Source organism: Aythya ferina (assembly GCF_964211825.1).
Source record: "Aythya ferina genome assembly, chromosome: 1".
In the NCBI taxonomy this organism is placed as follows: Eukaryota; Metazoa; Chordata; class Aves; order Anseriformes; family Anatidae; genus Aythya; species Aythya ferina.
In genome coordinates, this window is record NC_140296.1 from 138,689,243 (window position 1) to 138,709,476 (window position 20,234).

The following is a 20,234-nucleotide window of genomic DNA, read 5'->3' on the forward strand; positions in this document are numbered from 1 at the left end:
AGCTGCTTTTAGCCTTCATTTTGAGCCAGATATTTGCTTTCAGCCACCAGTATATTCTATTTTATTTTGTAGCAGCTTCTTCAGTGTTCCCATATGGACAAGTTAAGCAGTTCCAAGGATATAACTGGAAGTATATATAATGCTTTTAGAAGAAATAGAGGCCAGATGTTGCTTTTTTATCTTCATGTGCATTTATCCCTTAAAAAAAGTTAAATTGTTTCACATAGCATTAAAGCCAGGTATAGACAATTTGCTCATAGGCCATTTAAATGTCAACTTTCTAAAAGACGGAAAATAACATTTTAACCTACAATTCAAACTGAAATAAAGTGAGACTACCCTAGAATAACTTCATAAAATAAATACAGCAGAATCCAGGATCACGGGGACAAAAGAGAATTGTGCAGAAAAGGCGTGGTGACCCATTTCTGAGATTTTAATGAGTACTATTTATGGCTTTATTAGAAAAGAAAGAAGTTACTTTATTGTTACAATACAGTTACAAGTTTGACGTAAATGCTATCCAGCACCACCACTGATTAAAGACCTTTCACTCTGCTGCTTTACACCCCCAGGATATAACCTAACCCATCCATCCAAACACTAGAGAATTTAGTACATCTGTTACTACCACTGTAATCCATTAACATCTCTCTTGTATGTACTCCTGGTTACTACACCTTGTGGGTCCAACAGGGTGGGTAGTAATTCCTTCTCAGATTGTCCAAGAAAAGTAACTTAGATAAAAAACACACTGGTTTTAATTTCCCTGATTTCCTGAAAATAAGGCATTATTGTATTAATTTAATGGCAGATATTTATAAGACAATATTAACCGATTACTCTCCCCCTCCCCCCATAATAATACTTATGAGCTCTTTCTCTGTGAGACAGTCCACAACATACAAAAACTGCCAAGACACCAACTACAACTTTTTGAGTAATGTCACTTTATTAAGGGACTGAAAAGAATCACATTCTCTAGTAGTCTTGGAACAATGCAAACGGTGAACAAAAGACAAAAATAGATGTAATTGGTTCCGAAAAGCATGAACATCTGTAGAGAATGTGTTGTGTTATTCCTAAGGACTCTGGCTTTTGAAAAAAAGCACATGTTCTTTATATACAAGTGTCAGTGCAATAGCCAATAAAGCAATCAGAAATATAAAAATATCCTAGATACAAACTTAAAATAAATGTTTGAAAGCTGACAATATCAGTATTCTGATATTTCTATATATCTGGAAGGAGTATGATCACTGGGATGAGTTATTCCGATGAGGTAAGAGACAGTAGATGCTCTGTGATAACACAGAGCCATTAATCTTTTTCAGTAAGACAAAAATAGAGCACCCAATGAAGCTGCAAGTTTTTGCTGCAGGTGCCCACAGGAAGTGAAATTACGGTCTGTGAGCATTATTACATTCCTGCACCATTTATATTTGCCATCTTTGCCAACAGTTGTACCAGCAAAAACTTGCAAATTCTCCCACCCTCCCCCAACTTCAGTATAAACTGTACATACTGTGCAGATATTCCAAACTGACAACTGCTTTAAACACAGACAAGATCTATAAATGTCCAAAAACCACTTAGTCATTCTTTCCTTTATTGGTTGCCATTTTTTATTTTGTTTTTTTTTTGGCAGCAGGGACAGGAAGAGACTGCAAAGCTTGACAGCTGAATAGCTCTCTCTATAAGAAGGAGAGAACAGGGTGTGTAGTATTTGTTTTGCCCCAGGTGTTTCAGTGATGACACTGAACTTAAACCTCAGCTGGCTGAGCTATAAAAATCACATTCCTCTTGTTTGCTCTGCATTTTGGATGGAAGGATGCATTAATCTGGGGCTACTGTTCCAACAAAGGAGGAAAGGCTATTTGGTCAAACTTTCAGCTAGATACTGTCTGCCTACATCATGATTCATCTTCTTTCCTTCAGCAACCTCTTTCAATATGACCCTCCAAGCTCTGCTGCTAAATTCTGCCTCCTAGTTTTTCACTTTTCAGAGAAAAACGCAAAATGACAGGTAGACAGCACACTGCGTCCTTTGTGGCAAAGAACCCCAGGAAGAACTGACAGCAGAGCAGGGAGTGGCAGAAGAGTACAATGAACACAAACTCCTTTTTAAGGTGGTAATGGGGATTTAATTTCAAACTGCGTGTCAATCTCAGGCACTCCTCTCTGGAAAACACTGAATTATATAGTCTCTAGTACATCAAGATTAACTCGAACAGGATATGATATGTACGATAAAAAAAGCACAATGAGAGCTGGCAGTCGCATTCTTATGAAACTTTCCTTACCACTTATGGCACACACATGCATTGAAGCACACAGCACTTGCTGGAATCTTTAAAGGATTTCTTAGCTTTACATCCTAGACTCAAAAGCTTTCCTTTTAAATCTTCTCATTTTTCATCATTCTTTTCTAAACCTCTTGTCTCAGGCAAATTGAGACAGCTGTGCAAGATGGAAAACTGAAGCTAGCAACATCTGTAGTGTGATGACACTTGACAAATGATTTCAGGTTTTCTTTCGTTTTCTGGAAGATGCTTTGCAGATGTCAAAGTCTCAATGAATCATCATACGTCTCTCCTTAACCCTACTGAATGTGGCATTCAACATTTCCAAATATTGAATTACTGCTCACCACACCCCAGCAAGACAGGCTATTACGTCTCAAGTAAACAGGCAGGAAATGGAGGCAAACAGAATGACTAAGTGATTATTCCAACATCATGATACACGTCTGGGAGAGTCAGAAGCTGAACCTGTATTTCTTGCATCTCAGTCTCATGTTGTCTTTTTGTTGTGTGTTGCAGCCTTTTTCTTTCCCATAGAGGAAGACTGGAATCTCTTAAGAGTCTGTCACTGCTACTCTGGTTGACAGGTGATGTCGCCAATGAGATAAGAATCGTTGCATTCCCCACATCAAAAGGTGGAACACACTGTATGACATCTGTTTGCTGGAAGAAATACTAACCATAGAAGTCCTTAAGAACATCAACATTTATTTAATATGATATAAAAGAAATGAGATATGAACAATCGTATCTGAACAGTAAGTGGTTTCTTATACTTACATCGTATGTGCTCATTGTATAGTATATACACAATGAACATAATTACATTTTTACACAAACTAAGCACTGGATTGAAAACCTGCTTATTGCTGTACACACCCTAACCCAAAGGAAAAGCCCAGTACCTCAAAATACCTACACTCCATTTTATTTAAGAAAAAGTAAGCACTAACATTAATGTATTTGTTGACAGAAGTGTGGCAGTAACTGCTGACTTTGCAACCTGACCAAGAAGTAATTACAGCAGAAACAGGACATATTTTACTAAGCAATAATAAAAATGGCACATTTTAAATATATCTATATGCATATATATATATATAAAAATTTTACAAATAAAATGTTAAAACAATAAATTGTAGTGTTTAAAAAGTGTAAAACAGGTTTAGTGGTGATATGTAAAATTAACTGTTATGCATCTAAAAGAAGCAAAAAAGTAAACTTATATGATCCGTAATTAAAAGAATGTTAATTCTGGAAAACAAAGTTCTGACTGTAGGCTGCACATTAAAAAGAGCCTTTATTTTATGTGCACAGAAATCATAGCAGCAAGCTGGTATCAGGAGAACAATCTGAAGGTTGTTGAGTGTACATGTGGGCCATTAAAGCTCTCTTGGAATAAACATTTTCCAGGAAGTGATAAAATGATGCTCTGTGGCCAAAAGCATCAGTACTATGAATTTCATAGATTTAAAATATACTGTACAATATCTTCTCACATTTCCGTCGGTCAGGTCCATACATCTCAGGCATGAATTGTTTCAACAGAAGCCATTAGTGCTGGAAGACAGACATAGATTGAGTTACTCTATTTCAGCAACAACAGAATATTGTATAAAATAACTCCTGGGATTAAACACAGCATGGAATTTCTGACCTCATCCTAGCAGGAGTTATCAGTGATGTAGAACATCATGAAGTATTTTAGGTATAAGTTGTTTCCAACATCAGTTTTCCTGATCATTCTCTGACATCAAGAAGCAGAAGTAAGCTTTTTTTAAAATTTATGCAACTTTGTATGAAAACCCAGTCTGAGAGTTTTATCTTGTTTTACATAACTATCTCCCAACATTTTTAATATAAAAACAGTAATAGTATCCATGACCCTAACTGTTTTGACAAATGACAGGTACAATTTGAAAAGGGAAGCAACTTTATTTGAGTGCTAAACTGTGATGTCAGTGTAGCTGTGAAGTGCTCTGAAGTTCAAGTGCTCCACCCAGAGATTGCTGCATTTTGGCTATTGCTGAAATGACTTCTAAAAATAGCTTTTAACAGTTTGTTAGTAGAAGTGTTTGAGCTTTAGATACAGGTGCTGCTTAAAACTTCATTATCCCTCCATTACTCAGTGTAAATGTAATGCTTAAAAAACAACAGTGGAATGCACCCAGATTCTCTTCTGCAAAGCAAGAGCCGTAACAAAGAAAGTAGCTTTGTGTTAATGGGTTTTTCCTGAATCTTAGGATATCCTATGCCACCAATTTCCTATGCCAAATTCTCCTGGCATTGTGCCAAGAGTATCATTTTACTAATTGACCGTACAAGCTAAATATAGGTATTATTTCATTATTTTCTGAAATCTACCATACATTTTCCAGATGCTGTGTATGAACAGGACTGATCCCACAGCTCTGAATTTCCCTCCAGTGCATAGTATTTCTTGCATTTGAGAGACACCAAATTCTTGTACATTAAAAGACCTATCTTTCAGCATTGCACAATACTGGAATGGCAGCCACAGAAGGCAAGGGGCTGTAAATGCTGCAGGCAAGCAGACTATGCCCCTTACATCTTCTGTGTATACTAGGCCCTGCTCGTGGATTGAATTTGTTTTGGAGCTCCAAGGAAACAACCAACAGAAGCATCAAGCGCACCAAAGAAATGGGGAATGCACATGCACATCGTTGAATAGTTTTTCTAACTCAATTCAAACACTGAACAGCCAAAAGGGATATATTTTAATTTCTGAAATCCTTGCTTCATTATAGCTGTGCATATATAAGCAGAGCATTAGTTTTACAACTACCATCCCAGATGCTCTGTTTTGCCATAAGCATAGCAATACAATTATATTGTTGCAAAAAGTAATGTAGAATCATACTTAACATGGAAATGTTATACCTACAGCACTACCTGTGAGGCTACATCACACTGTGGGACGTCAAGGCTAAGGCATTTAATTACAAAGCAGATCACAATAGAAGTGATTCATTTTTGCTAATCTCACATTTAGCATAAATACTTTAAAATAAATTTGCTAATCTGATCACTGGAGTTGATGACAAAAGGTGAAAGCAACTTAATGCAACTGGTAAAAAAAAAAAAAAAAGTTCTGGTGAAGGTACAGGTTGCTTTCCCTTTCAAGACAGGTGTGCTGTAACTACAGAAAGAATTCAGCAGTGCAGTTTCAGTCACACTACTGACCTGAAACTAAGTTGACAGGGGAATATTTGTTCTAGTTAAAAATAATATGCATAAAAATGCATAAGCATATACAGTAGAATTAAAAAACTATTAACACAAATCAGTGTTTCCAGAAAAACTGAACAGTCCCACTTTTTTTTTTAAATAGTTCCACAACAATGCTTTTGAATAAAAGTACAATAATACAAACTAAATTTAATTATGGCAGACTGCATCCAGTAGGAAGAAAGGAACATTGGTGTCAGTATTGAATGTAGTCTTTTCATGCAAAACAAGAAAAAAATGAAAATATCCCCCCCCCCTTTTTTTTTTTTTTTTTTAAGAATATTAATAGTTTCCTGCATGTAGTTCATGTAAATAAGACGTTTAAGATGACTAATAAGTCTAATTTTGCTAAGATGAAAACTTGGCAATGCAGGCTGGGCAGTAAATAAGAAAATGTATTTTCAGATCTCCCAATGGTAAGTGACTGGAAACATCTCAAATTTAAAGTTTTCTTAAGTTGCATTAGCTATGGCATTTAATGTTATCATTGAAACAAAGCTCATTCTTTTAGTAGAAAGCTTACCTAAACAGTTACTTCCTGACAACAAAATGTTGATTTAAATGCTGGCAAAGTGCTGAAGTGTCTCCATTGATATCATATTAATTCGTTTAAACACTTGTATAAACAAATATGCTTCCTTATATTACCACTTCCATTTATTGAGTAGGTAACACTACAGGTAGGAACATGTAAATCTAGCCAAACTCATGCTTTGTAACTTCCTAGAAAACACCTAAGATGAAGGGAGAGAAGCTGTGTAGAGCTATCTATACAGAAAGAAAAAAAATACAGTTTTGTAATTGTTACATTTTCATCCACCCTTAATTTTTTCCCCTTCCTGTTTGCTACACTTCATTCATCCATGCACTAAGCCATAAACTCTCTGGACTATTAGACCACTCCTTCTTACGCATCACTAAGAGATCCAGCTCTAGTTGCCCATTACCCAGACTGAAGTATCAAGATTCATTTGTATCTGAGCAATGATGTTCACAGCATAATTGGGTATCTGTTTTTTAGTAGCTTAGGTCTCTCATGTAATACAAATTCTCTTACCTTGCCAGTTGTGGAGAATGTGCTTGATAAGCCAATTAGTCCTTTCTTTTTGTATTTTAATATAGTATACATTACTTGCAAGCAAGTCAGTACATTTCTTTGTTTTGTTTTCTGGTTAATTTATATTCAACATTGTAGACACCTTTGTGTGTCTCTTGCCAAATACTGTCTACAGACATTTCTCAGAAGGATAACAACAATATAAACACTCAGAAAAAAAATATTAGAGAAATGGCAGGAGGATTGGGGAAAAAAGACGTACTTCTCTGTAACTATACACACATGAAATGTGATCCTTCTGTGAGCTGTGGTTGTGTAGATGGAGCTGGTGACAATAACGATTCTGGTGAAGAAGGCAAACTTTTCACTGCGAGTCATACAGCAAGATAAATAAGAAAACAAGTTACAGAAGGCAAAAGCTAGCTGGCCTGAAATCATGATTTCAAGCCATAATAAATATAAGATTGACAATCATAATTTAAAACCATAATACGTATAAACAGAAATAAATGGAAGTTACACAAGTTAAGACTTCAAATCTGATCAACACAATGAGTACAACTTCAGGGGAGAAGACAGCTGTTCTCAACAAAGATAATTTCTTTCAAGAAAGAAAACATCCCAGGAAAGACTCAGGCCTTTACAAGACTAAAAGAACCTCTCAGGAACAAACAACAGACAAATGAATGCTGATGTGTTATGTTACAAAGAGGAAAAAATATGTACAATTTAACTACCTGGGACACTTCCAGACCCACTTTTATATCCCAGCACAGATTAACTAAGCATTTGTTATTCTGCCTGGCACTATACAGTGCATTGTTAAATGGTTCTGGTTTTGATTATCAAGTCACAGAAAGGATTGCTGACTGCACTGCAAAGGTCCAGGTCACCTTTTATGCCCATATATTGAACCATTTGCTTTACTTAACCATTCCCATCACCAAATACCTTAATAACGTCTTAAATTCTATTATCTTCCTCCTCTCCTACCTGCTCCCCACTCATTTTTCTCTTTGCAAACAATTTTGCTTTACTCCAGCTTTTCATTCTAGCAAAATACACCACCAAATGTTTTACCAGTCAGATAGTATCTCCTGTTTCCTCATCTGTTCCTTCTTCTGAAAAGATGACCAACCTGATCTTTTACTTGCTAGTTGAAAATCTACAGAGTATATTGGAAACTTTCAGATTCCTCAGTCTGTGCAAACCTGAGGCCATCCCTGGCTAGGATGTAAAGGTAAATAGTCTACACATATCCAAGACTGAGGTGGTGTTCTACAAGATGAACAGGGAGGGATTTGCTCCAACCAAATCCAATAATAATATGACTCAATTTCTGGCAATAGTCAATTAATTCCCTGAATTAAATGCAACCACAAAATCTACATTAAAACCTCAGAAAAATGGAATTTCTGTAGTTATCTCGTGGGAATCTACTTTTCCCTGTGTTATAAAAACATATGCACAGCACCTAGACTAGTTCAGAACTTTCAATTCAGAACGGTTTCAGAGCATCAAAAGACATGTAAAACTTGATTTCATTGTGATGATATGTAATGTATAATTTGTGCTTTAGTCAAATGTTTTTCCATACCTGCTGTTGCCTGATTTCCTTTTGAAGACTGTGCTGCTAATTCAAACGGAGAGATAATCCCTCCTTGCTCTTGAACACTAACTACTTCACTTTCTTCTGAACTGGTTTTGGGTTTGTGGTTTGTAACTGTGGTTACGCTCTGCAAGCTGATTGAAAAAAAGCACAGCATTTAGAACTCGCTCGAACTTAACTTCAGGTGTTAACCACTGATGAGTTAAAATTCAATTTTCTTCTGTTAACAGAAAAAAGTTGCAGTAGGCAAATTTGTGTAAAATAAATTAAATATGTATTTTCAAACACATCTACCCTATAAGGTTAGACTTAAAAAAAAAACACCCTAGAAAACAAATTCCCTTCTTTTACATAGCCATACTGTTTCCCACTGCATGATACCTATTTTGATGAAGCATGCTATGAGATAGTTATGATCTGATGTAAGAACCCACTTAGGGTCTGCAGTGTAACTGTAGAATCTGTACAGCTTAAAATAATGTTATGAAACATTAAAGAGTAACATTCAAAACACAAGATTTGTCTAGTTCTGTAATATTCCTAAACTGTGATGTAAAGGTTAAAGCAGGAGGTATAAACTAAACTGTTTAACCTGTTCATAAATGTGATGTTTTCCTAAATGTCAGTAATGAAAAGCTTATTATAGAAGCTCTGGATGAAGCTTTTATAATAAACTGATAAAGCTTGAACTGATGTTACCGAACACATTTTTTAAGGTAAAGCAAGATTATGAACATATTCTATAACTGGGACAATACCTGAAAATAAGCATCTCCCCTCCCACCAACTCATCACCTCTTACTGAATCTTGGCAGGGAGTTAGGTTTCTCACTAGATTTCTCTATAGGTGAACCACTCAAAAACATAAATATACCTTATAAGTATTTACAACAGTATTTCATTAGTTGCTTGGTATGTTCAACTAATAAATGCAATATGTAAGTTTAAAATAGCCTCTGAACATCTTGTTTTGTTTTTACCTTATATCACCATCATGTGTTTTATCCAATTTATTATTATTTTCCTTTTCTGCTTTCTCTTCATTATTCACGTCTTTTGAGTCAGATACAACATGTGTATCTGATAAAATATCACCAGTTTTTGTCAGCTATAAAAAAAAATTGAAATCATGAAACAGAAAGCTGTAACACACAGTGGTAGATAAGAAATACAGTATCAGGAAACAGTTTTATTAACAGACAAATTTTGCCATCATGTATACTTAGTAACTCAGAATTACATACCTTAAGAATTTTTTTTTAATCAATACCATTCAGGTTAATAGAGTTATCCTGAAACTTATACCAGAGGCAATGGGCAGGGCTTGCCTTAATAACTTTCAGAACTTATCTGAACTCTTCAGATTGTAGCCTGCCTAAATTTTGTATGCTATATGCTATCCTGCTCTTCAGAATGCCAGAGATTCCAGCAACTGGAGTACATTGCAGAGGAGCTTGAATTGGATACCTGAGGTCTGATTAGATATAACTGGTATTAGTGTATTACATAATACTCCTTTAAGGGATTTGCATACTTAACATAAAACAGTAGACTCTCAAAAGAGAGTATTCTTGAAGAATAATAACGAATGCTAGGTATTTGATTTTTATCTGTAAGAAATGTTTTAAAATAGCTAAATATAAAATCGGAAAGCAAAAGGAAAAATAAGGGAAGAAAAATACAGATTGAAAAAGAAAAACTTACACACAAAGAGATTAAAAAAACATGACACTGCAAGTAGGATATAACTATGTGGAAATACTTTCTGTAATCTGTTCTTCACAGTCAGTTTGCTTTTGCTTAGTGTTCAGGGCACTTCACTAACAGAAACACCAACGTAACTCACTGTCAATTGAATCTGAGACTATTTCAAGACAGAAATAAATCTGATGACCAAACAGCATGAACTACAGTTACTGCCTAGTTCCATGTATAAATTGCTGTGTCAGCTTTATTCTGCTTCCTGTAAAGTATTTGGTGCACTAAAGCCGAGCAAACAAAAAAGTCATATGTATTAAATGATCATCAAAAAATACACACAAAAAAGTCATATGTATTAAATGATCATCAAAAAATACACACACAATGATTATTAAAGACGTATCAGTAGTGGGTTTGTTTCCGAAGATGTAAAGACCATAATTTTGTCATTTTCCAGTCAATCAAGATAGTAACAGATAATTTGAAATTAATTGAAGTTAATTTAAAATTCAATAAAATTAATTTGAAATTAAAGTTAATTTGATATTAAGACGAAATTTAGGAAGGCTATATATGAAATAGTTCAATTTCTAGGCTACAGACAGATCTGAAACTGTTTTGCACTGCTCTATAGAACATTTGTTTATATAAAAGATATCTTAATCTTCCATGCAAAGGAATTTTGCTTGATCTCCCACACTGAGGTCTGTGTTTAAAAATATTTTTCTATTGAAAGACAGGCTGATGAACAGTTCAATTAAGGACAGTTTAGTACCTCTTTAGAAAAACCCAAATTATGTTCTTGTTCTCCATCATGCTTTAGTTGTGCTGCTTCTTCTCCAGGACTTCCATTATTTTGTTTCAAATTATTATCTTTACTGGTGCTCTCCAGTTCCTTTAGCATGTTACTAGATACATTATCATCCTTTTTCCGATTCTGTGGAACAAAATTGATATACAAATGTGTACTCTTAAAAAGTTATTACCGTTTCAGTTCTGAGTCTTGTGCTCTGCTAAAAAAAACTACTTAAACATCTGATCTCAAAACAATCTTTTACATGACATTCCACTACAAAAGACACCACAATACAATATTTTTTTTTTTAAACTTAGAATTTTCTAATTTTTATACTTCCTAAAGCAATCAACCTAACCATTTTTTTCTCTTCAACACTATTGCACTTTTTTCCCACCCATAAAAATCCCCAGCATTTCTATCTTCTGAAACTACGTTCATATTTAGCTTAGTAACACACAGGTTTAGCAGTATTCTTATTTGCGTTCATAGGCACTGATATTTTTTAAAAATACTTTTTCCTGGTTAAAAAAAAAAAAAACAGATGGATAAAAATATGCTCCTAGTGCAAAATTCACAGTGCGCTCATATGCTCATTCACCAACTGTCTTGGGTATCTTCCAAGCCTATGCTGTTAACTGATTTAACAGAGGACAATATAACATCTGATAACGGCAGAGTATGATCAAAAAAAATATTCTAACCAGGATATTATTCCTAAAAAAAAACAAAACAACACACAACAAAAAAAAACACCAACACACGCAAACACTACACATAGAATACAGAATACATGTGAACATTATGTACGTGTATATATATTACACTGTGTATAACTAAAGTTCATACAAGTCAAATCATACTAAGTACTAGGATGAATACCAATAACAATTTCTTAGCAACTTGCTTTAGTATTTTGGTAATAATTAAAAAATTACATAATAGACCGTTTATAAAATGTGTTTTTCCTTTTATTCTTCAAAAAAATTCAGCTGAAAAAACTTCCAGCAGTTAAACGCCACTGCATTAATTTCCTGTATAAAAATGAATAGTCACAAAAATTATACTTTTAAAAATAAGAACTATTGCTACAGTATAATACCTCCTTTTGGGGCCTTCTGACAAATTCCCTTCTGGACGGACAGAAGTTGTCATAGGAAAATGGTTTTGTATCATGGACAAATAGCCAAATACTCAATTCAGACATGCTCCCATTTATTCTCTAAATTTTTCTTCTCAGCTCATCCACACAGCACTGATTTTGCACAGAAGATTGAAGAACATGCTGAGATGAACAACATCCTTTTGAATTCTGCATAGCAGGTAGTGCTGCCACTAAGGATTTGACCACTTTCTCACTGTGCTTCCAATGTGCTGGCAAACCAGGTATGACACATACGACTAGTTTGCTCATATGGAGGTATGAAATAACTGAGGAAGGTGTTGAGGCTAGTGACACATGGGAAAACTACTAAAAGAAACATCTGCAAAGTTTTGTACTTCCTCTTCTTGAGAAAGGCAATGTTAATTACAAAAAAAATAAAATAATGGAGGAGCCACCCCCTTCCTATGTGGCATTCCTGATGTCATCCCAAATGCAGATGTTCTAATGTAAAAGGAAAACTTGAATTTTCAGTGTCTTCTGGGCATCCAGTATTATTGAATGAACTTTTGTATAGCTCTAATAGCAATTTAGCATGCTCAGAGGAAAAAATAAAATGCTAAGATTTATTTTATTGACCTCTAAATCGTGCATTACATTTAATGTCTAGGTGAAACAGATGTTAAAATATGTACAAAACATAAAAGATGGTATTCACATGTAACTGTAAAAAAAAGACAGTGTGATCTGAAGGAAAAAAAAAAAGTATATCAGAGGATGAAAGAGTTAACTCCTTGAAGCTATTCAAAATGAGAACTAACTTCCTAACTCGACAGTTAAAAAGTAGCAGTAAAACCTACTACGCTGAACCTATTTTATTTTTGTTTTTGTCATGAGGTTTGTTGGTTGTTTTTTTTTTTTTTGGTAACATCTCCCTCTCTCCCCACCCTTATGCATTTAATGAACTCAATGCTTTGCCTTAAATGTTTAAGAATGAGTGAAAAACAAAAGTGAAAGTTTTATTTTTATGTATTTAAGGGTTCAAAAACCACAGCTAGAGTGCACCATTATAAATATGGTAATGCATAATAGCATAGTAAAGAGCTACCATTATAAATAAACATGCCTATTTAGAAATGTTTTATAAATCATTTTACTGATGTTTGAATATATTACATGACAGAAAATCTTCATAATTTACACATCAAATGAATCATAATCATCCCTGATATTACTTTTAGTCACAGAGATTGCAATTTGATGTTGTTTGCAAAATTTGACAACAAACATAACTTGTTAACAAACAGCACAATGCACAATCAAACGTGTAGATTTGAACTACTTATTTTCCAAAAAGAAAGGTGATTTCTATTATCATTAGGTATTAACATGAAGATTGTCATCTCCCTCTGTTGTGTCTGACAGAGAATCGTGACTGTCATTTTATATGAACAATCGCGAATAGACAGGTACCTATAGTATCACGTGACTTTGGAACCAGAATTACTCCTTTTTTTTTATTTTATTATTGAGCCTATTAAACGTTTTGAAGAACTTGGGACCAACCTGTGCTGATTTGAATGGATTATCTCTTACAAAAGACAGACTCTGTGAAGGTGACTGGTCTGAAACACCAATAATATTTAGTCCTTTTCTCTTTTCTCTCAGGCAAGCTTGTTGGTGTCTTTTTATTCTTTCCATCTGTTCCTCCACTGTCATTCGAGGACGTGTGCTTTCTGCAAGACACAACTGCTCCACTGCACTTCTTGGTCTTTCCTTAAATGGAAGGATATATAGATTTTTTTAAGAGCAAGCTTCTAAACTGCTTAGCGTATCAGAAAAGGTCACCTAATAATAATTAAAAAACAGAAGAATAGTGGGCAAGTAAAGATTTCCTATGTATGCAAAGAAAGCACAAGAACCAATGATTAATAAAATCAAACATTCGAATGCACTTTTTTAAACAGTGACATTGTAACCGATGATAAACATCAAGAGAATAGGCAGATGCTTTCTCCAAGTCTTCCTCTGAAGCTGAAATAACTTACCAGACATTATACCAAAGCAACACAAGTTACTTGATTGAGACAGAAATGTAGCTGAAATTTAATGATCAAGGACATTTATCTAATATTTATCTAATATTCACTTCTACCTTTTAATTCCAAGAAAAAGTACAGCTGGACAATATTTAATGGCAAGTGCAGGCTGAAACAAACTAAATTTAGCACCACTTAGAATACATAGTTCTAAGAACTGCATTACTCTTGAAATAACAATGATTTTAGTTGTATTCCTGAAATTCACTGTTTTTCAAACGGCTGCATTCAGTACATTCATAACAACTGATTTCACTTCTGAAGTGAATTGTTTCTCCAGTTGACACCCTCTCTCCTCCACCATTTTTCCTACTTCTCCTCTTCTGTTCATGTTACAAAAGTTTTTCCCCCTTTTGCCTGAACTACATACGTCTGCCTTCTGCCCAGAGACAACAGAACTCTCTAACCTGAAATTCCATGCTTATTACTCACTTACCACTTCATTTTCTGTCTGCTTTAGTTTTAGCCCAGATCATTCTAGTAATAACAAACAAAAGGGCATTTATTATACAGAGGTTGATAAGTTTCTCCAGACCCCAAATTTGTCTTTCAAAAGTTTTAGTCTAAGACGCTTCTTGTCCTTTCAGCTCAAGCGTGAACTTCAGTTTTCAGTTGCTTAGTAGATTTATCACTACCATTTAGTTCTTTGCCAGCTTCAGTGTAATGAAATCTCTGTGCAGTTTAACATACATGACCTTTACAATTTTGTCATTCTTTCTACAGCTGTCTCCATTAACCTAGTATAACCTAGTATATTATATCTTACTTTACAACGCAGTGATTTTTATCTAAAGGAAATTAAAAAGGTAACTACAACTTTTAAAGTAACTACAGAAATTAAACTTAGAAATTAGCACATCACTATCCATCAACACTTAATTCATTTTAAAGTACCGTTCTTAGATCTATCTTCTTATTCTTCCTTAAAGTGACATAGGATGCTATTGTTGAAGACTCTGGAGTTGGTGATTTGGTTCTGGGTGGTACAACTCCCACAGGAAAATGTGAGCCTGTGAAATAGTAAAGCAATATGCTAAGCACTACACAAAACATCACCAAAACAGAACACTTTTCTAGAACACTGTTTGTCAGCCTTGGAAACTAAAACTTACGCCTAACTCTGATGCCATTTGAGGTACACAGGCAGATGACTAGCTCTAGGCATGAGGTTAGGCTGAGAAATCCATAGTTAACTACTGTGCATGGCATGAGAAATTGCTGGACACGAAAATAGCAGTGAAAAACTGACAAAAATTGGACAGCACTGTGTGTAGTGGCTGGATTTCACAGATGGTTAAGAGAGAATTGCGTGAAAGATGGCCAGACTTCAGAGATAACTGGAAGGCAGTATTTGGGACTATATGTGGAATACAATTTGCAAGGTCAGCAGTATCTAGGTAACCATGTCAGTACAACCATTTAAGGTGTTGAAATAGCATTGAAAATTTTAAAAGTATCAAAGTGGGACTAATGAAAAACAACCCACCCATAATAACTTTTTTTCATGTGGGAACAAACTAATGCTGAGAAAAGGAGAGTGCAAGGCAGATGGGAAAGAATAGGCACAGAATAATACAGAAGAGGGGCATATAGAAAGGGTTAGCATCACACAAGCAAGCTGTTTGTCAGTATGCTTATCTGACCAAGCCCTGTGCCTGATTATTACATCTGTCCTATCTCATATTAAACTTTATTCCTATGTATTTTCCATGTGAGTAGGCTTTCCCTTCTGTGTATGAGTGCCAAGAGATGCTAGTCACCTTCGAGCCAGGCTAGCTTTCCAGTAGGGTAAGAGGAGTGGGAGACAGCTATAGAGAGATCATAGGTCTGGGGCCAGAGATGGCAAAGACTGAAGGTCTGCAGGCTGGCTTCCAGAGAGGCCATAGGTCTGGACCTGCTATCCAGGAGGACTCTGTTGTCTATGTGAGATCCTGACAAACTTAAGGCAGTAAGCAGGATACAAGATGTGGGAGTCAGCTGTCAAGAGATTTTAGGTCTGAGATGTGGATACTGGAGAAACTCAGAGTCGACTGCTGGAGGGACTACAGGTCTGGCCACGTCCTGGAGAGGGACCCACTATTGTGTGCACATGTGCTTATATCTATATGGGTATAAGGTCAGCTAACAAGCTTCACGTCTCATCCAGGGGCAAGTGAGAACAGGGTCATGCTATATGTGGTGTTCCACTTTTTTTGAGTGCTGTTTTTGTTTATGCAGTGCTTGCAATGGCCCTGATCTCAAATCTGTTGTTCGGTTGTGGTTAGCCGTGTCTGTTCAGTTTGTGTGCTTTTGCATGGAGGGAGCATGTACTCTGCCTCGCAGCTCATTGTACGTAGGGACAGGGAACTGTAGTAGCCAGGCTGTGTCTGGCTGGGAGCTGAGAATATTTTGTTTCCTGATGTCCACCACACATTCAGCCTCTCCTAGTAATAACCTACTACTGGAGTTTTTCTACTTAGAGAACCCTTGCCAAAATGTAATTAAGCTAGTAGAAAACTGAAGTTAAGACCTACCAAAATATATATATACATATAATTAGATAACGCATGCTTCGTTTTTCCTGCTTGATACATAAAGGAAATCAAATTAAAAAAAAATGTTTTCTTGCTGTTTTTGCCTAAAATAATAAATGTGTCTTCTCTGATAGCCAAATTATTTTTCCCAATTTTTCCTGAAGTCACAGAGATTTCAGGGGATTGACTGACTCAGTGAAGGCTCAACTGTGTCTCCAAATTGTTCAATAGGCTGACACAGTAGTCTGCAGTTATTTGAATGCCAAACACATTATTCAAAACACAAACTATAAAACAACAGTTTGGGTCTCCTTTACACATGAAAAGGATAAAACACAGCTTAAGTCCATTTTCCGTTTGTGTCACCTTTATGTGCCACTCAGGTCATAAATATTCCTTTGCTTGCAGAGAGCTGCAAGGGTTACTTTACATAGCCCCATTAAAACTTTTCTCTTTGATTGTTGACACTTGAAAAGAGAGGGAAATGGCTGACAGATGAAACATGAGGAGTGTCTAGTACAGTAACACGCACAACAAACTAGAAAAACATTTTAGAAGTTTCCTCTGAAATTTACTTAGTTTCCTATTTTGGATGCTTAGTTGTGTACTTTGGATACGCCATTTAAGCATGACTTCTTAACACAACAAGAACAGAAAATTTCAGATATGAACTCTGAGTTTGCTTCCTTTTCAGCTTACAAACTGTTAAAATAGAACGGCATAAAAATGTTTGTTGAAACAGCACATGGTTATAATGGCATATGCACTACAAAACACCACCACCACAGGAATGGTTTAATTTTTTCTACTGCATCATGTTGTTATAAGTGAATAAACAGAACGTGAAAATATCCACCAGAAAATTCACACGTTCAGAAGTGTGAACCAGATGATAAAATACTGCTATGATTAACCCACTTCACTCTATTTTTTATGAAGATAAATAGCCTCCACTTACTTGCTACCAACTGCAGCTATTCTCTCCCCCAACCCCAGATATTATTTATATTAGAAGAATTTCTATTTTTGGTTCCCTTACTGACGGCTGTTTTACTGAAAAATAGAAAGCAGACTAGGTTGCTCAAGAATTGTCAGTTAGCTTTATATAGTCACCATAGGTTTTCTTGCAGTGTCTTTAAAATTAACTTCCCTTTTCTTGTAAATATCTATAAATAGATACACTGTAGGTCAATAAAACCTACACACATTGTCAGAAAGGCAACTACCTCAATTTAGGTGCCTGATGACTAGTAAATCTCAGACTAAACCTCGCATTTTTCACTACCAAGTTAAAAGAGATTTAATAACTGCTCCAAGTGAACATTATACCTCAGCAAATACCATACTCAAACTAAATTGAGTAATAGTCTGGTAAACACAAGCTTAATTGTATCATCTGTCATAGGGTCATTCACATTGTTTTGCACCCAAAATGTACACTATCTTTAGTTTTAAAAGCCTGTGTAACTGATCTGATGAAAGTAATATCCTTAAATGATCATTGTTCTTGGGTCAAATTCTCAAACTGTTACACCAACCTGCTACAGATGCACTTTGCTCAACTAAGAGAAGCCATTGATCTTGCTGGCACTGGCAACATTGATCATTATGGAAAAAAAGGAGCAAGCTTAGGTATTCTGAAAGCTCTTAGTATGGTTTTTGGGTAGTGCTCAAACTGCTTTTCCTGGAGTCACCTTTAACAAACTATTCTGTGTGTTTTAACAAACAGAATTGAGGAGCACTTCCTGGTAAAAGACTCTACCAAGCAATTAGTAGCTTTTATAGAAGCTAGATGAAGAGAAGAATCTAAAGTATTTAGCAACTGCAAAGACCTTTATTGTCTGTACACTCCAGGGTCATGATCATTATTCCTATTATATCAGAGGACAGAAGGCAATTCAACAATTACAAGATTAAAAAAAGAAAAAGACATTGTTTCCCTGCGTTATAAGAGTCTGAAAATTCTCTGGTGCTGCCTTTTTGGACGTTCCAGTGACATAACATTGGGAGCTTGATTCAAAAACTGAATAATTGTTCAAGGGCATGAACATAAAATGGGTAATTGTTCAGGGGAACGGTGTGTGGGGAATGTGAGTGATGTGATTAGACATGGTGTCAATAAGGATTTCAGGGTTGTTGGTGAGTATAATGTTTGATTTTTCTGTGGTGTAATTGACTGAAATCTTTCTCGTCATACAATTAAATGATTATTTTATTGTGGGAGTTGTTTCATCATATTAAGAAATGGACAGGCTACAAAAATACAAAGGATGAAATAGCTTCTGTAGCAGTTAAAGCTTTGTATTCCTTGTGAAAAAGGCAGAAAGGTCACAAACAACACTCCTGGGGACAAACCTTTAGCTGTAGATTCTGATTCTGACATTTGTTCTGTTTTTTCTTCACCATTAGATTCATCCACTTCAGCTACAGTAGTTAACTCTGGTTCACTCTTATAAAGCCTATAATCAGGACCCTGAAGAATGACAAGTTATGAGGTAAATAAACTGGTGTTTTTGTACAAGCATTTATGTCTTAAGACTCAAAACAGTTATTTTGCGATGAGACTGCTCACTTCAGGACAATAGCTCATTGTTCAAATACTATTGCAGTATTTCTTTGTAATTAATTTGAGTAACATTTGCAGACTTTCAGAAATTGCAGAAAAACTGCCATAAAAATATGAACGGCCTTTTTTTTTATTGAAATGATCTGGAAAAAACTGTACAAGACTTCAGCAAAACCTGATTCTGAGGCTAGAGTTTTCATAAAAGCTCATGAGTCGAAAAATGTGATTTTCTGAAATTTACTCAGACACACAATGCACATATTTAAGCCTTAAGACTTTTTAAAAAATATACACAGAATATATGACAGGAAATGACAGGAAAATATGAAATGTAAATGATGGAGCTATAAGTAAAACCAAGTAGCAAAAAGTAAAAATGCAAAAAAAAAAAAAAAGAAAAAAAAAAAAAGTAGCCAGATGGCAACATGAAATTTGTGACTGTGCAAAGGAAGGGGAAATGCTTCAAGAACAACGTGGCAGTTTAAGCCACTTACACAGTGAGATCCATTTCTCTGATATCCTTGAACTTGGTGAATCTTCTTTTCTTCTGGCAGATGTACTGGGCCCCTGCTATAACAGAGCAAGGAGCTGCTATCACTGGGCAGAGGGGGGATTATGGGAGGATGCTCTGTAAAGTCATAGGACCGAGGGAGTGGAGGACGAGGTGGGACTACTTCCTCTTCCTAAAGATTGTAGAATAGTCACCTTATTTAGATGTGCACACCTGTTACAGTTATTTATAACTTAAAAATAAAAAAAAATTATATTACCATAGCTACACCAGCTATAGATTTTAGAATTAAAGGGACAATGTCACACTAAAATAGAAGCCAAGACAGGATTTTTTTATTTATTAATTACTACCATGTAGATTGAAATACATCAACAGCTTCAGTATTCAGCTTATGAAGGTATTCATTTCTGTTACCTACACTTTCTGTTGGACATGTATGAATGCTGAATCATTATTTGAAAAATTAAATTCTGTATCTTTTCAAGGATTTGTATATATATGAGTCTTTCAAAAAGTTCTAAAAACCATAGATATATTTTCACATACTTTTAACAACCATGACAATGTCCCTTTAGAACTGTTACTTCTAGCCAGACTTTCAGAGGAACTAAACATTTGGGAGCTCCCACAGTTTCAGCTGCTCCTGTGGGTGCTCTGGCCATCTGAAAACCAGGTTCAATAGGTGAATAAACAAATAAAGCAATGTATTTATTCCCATGAAAAGT

At 35.3% G+C, this 20,234-nt stretch overlaps 1 protein-coding gene across 18 annotated transcripts in view; it reads right to left on the reverse strand.

The window, feature by feature from the left end:
• Positions 1–933: 933 nt before the first annotated feature.
• Positions 934–20,234, reverse strand: part of PLEKHA5 (pleckstrin homology domain containing A5) — a 168,138-nt gene continuing 148,837 nt past the window's right edge. For 6 of the 18 annotated variants that reach the window (XM_084537110.1, XM_084537123.1, XM_084537122.1 and 3 more), the window contains 9 exons: positions 19,490–19,678; positions 18,785–18,902; positions 14,811–14,926; positions 13,384–13,593; positions 10,695–10,856; positions 9,199–9,326; positions 8,207–8,352; positions 6,892–6,976; positions 934–3,863 (listed from right to left, as the gene is read on the reverse strand). In XM_084537110.1, coding sequence (XP_084393236.1) covers positions 3,845–3,863; positions 6,892–6,976; positions 8,207–8,352; positions 9,199–9,326; positions 10,695–10,856; positions 13,384–13,593; positions 14,811–14,926; positions 18,785–18,902; positions 19,490–19,678 — 1,173 coding nt within the window. In that variant the 3' untranslated portion in view covers positions 934–3,844. Of the gene's footprint in view, positions 3,864–6,871; positions 6,977–8,206; positions 8,353–9,198; positions 9,327–10,694; positions 10,857–13,383; positions 13,594–14,810; positions 14,927–18,784; positions 18,903–19,489; positions 19,679–20,234 lie in introns of all 18 variants that reach the window. The other 12 variants (XM_084537111.1, XM_084537127.1, XM_084537124.1 and 9 more) reach the window with 4 other exon arrangements.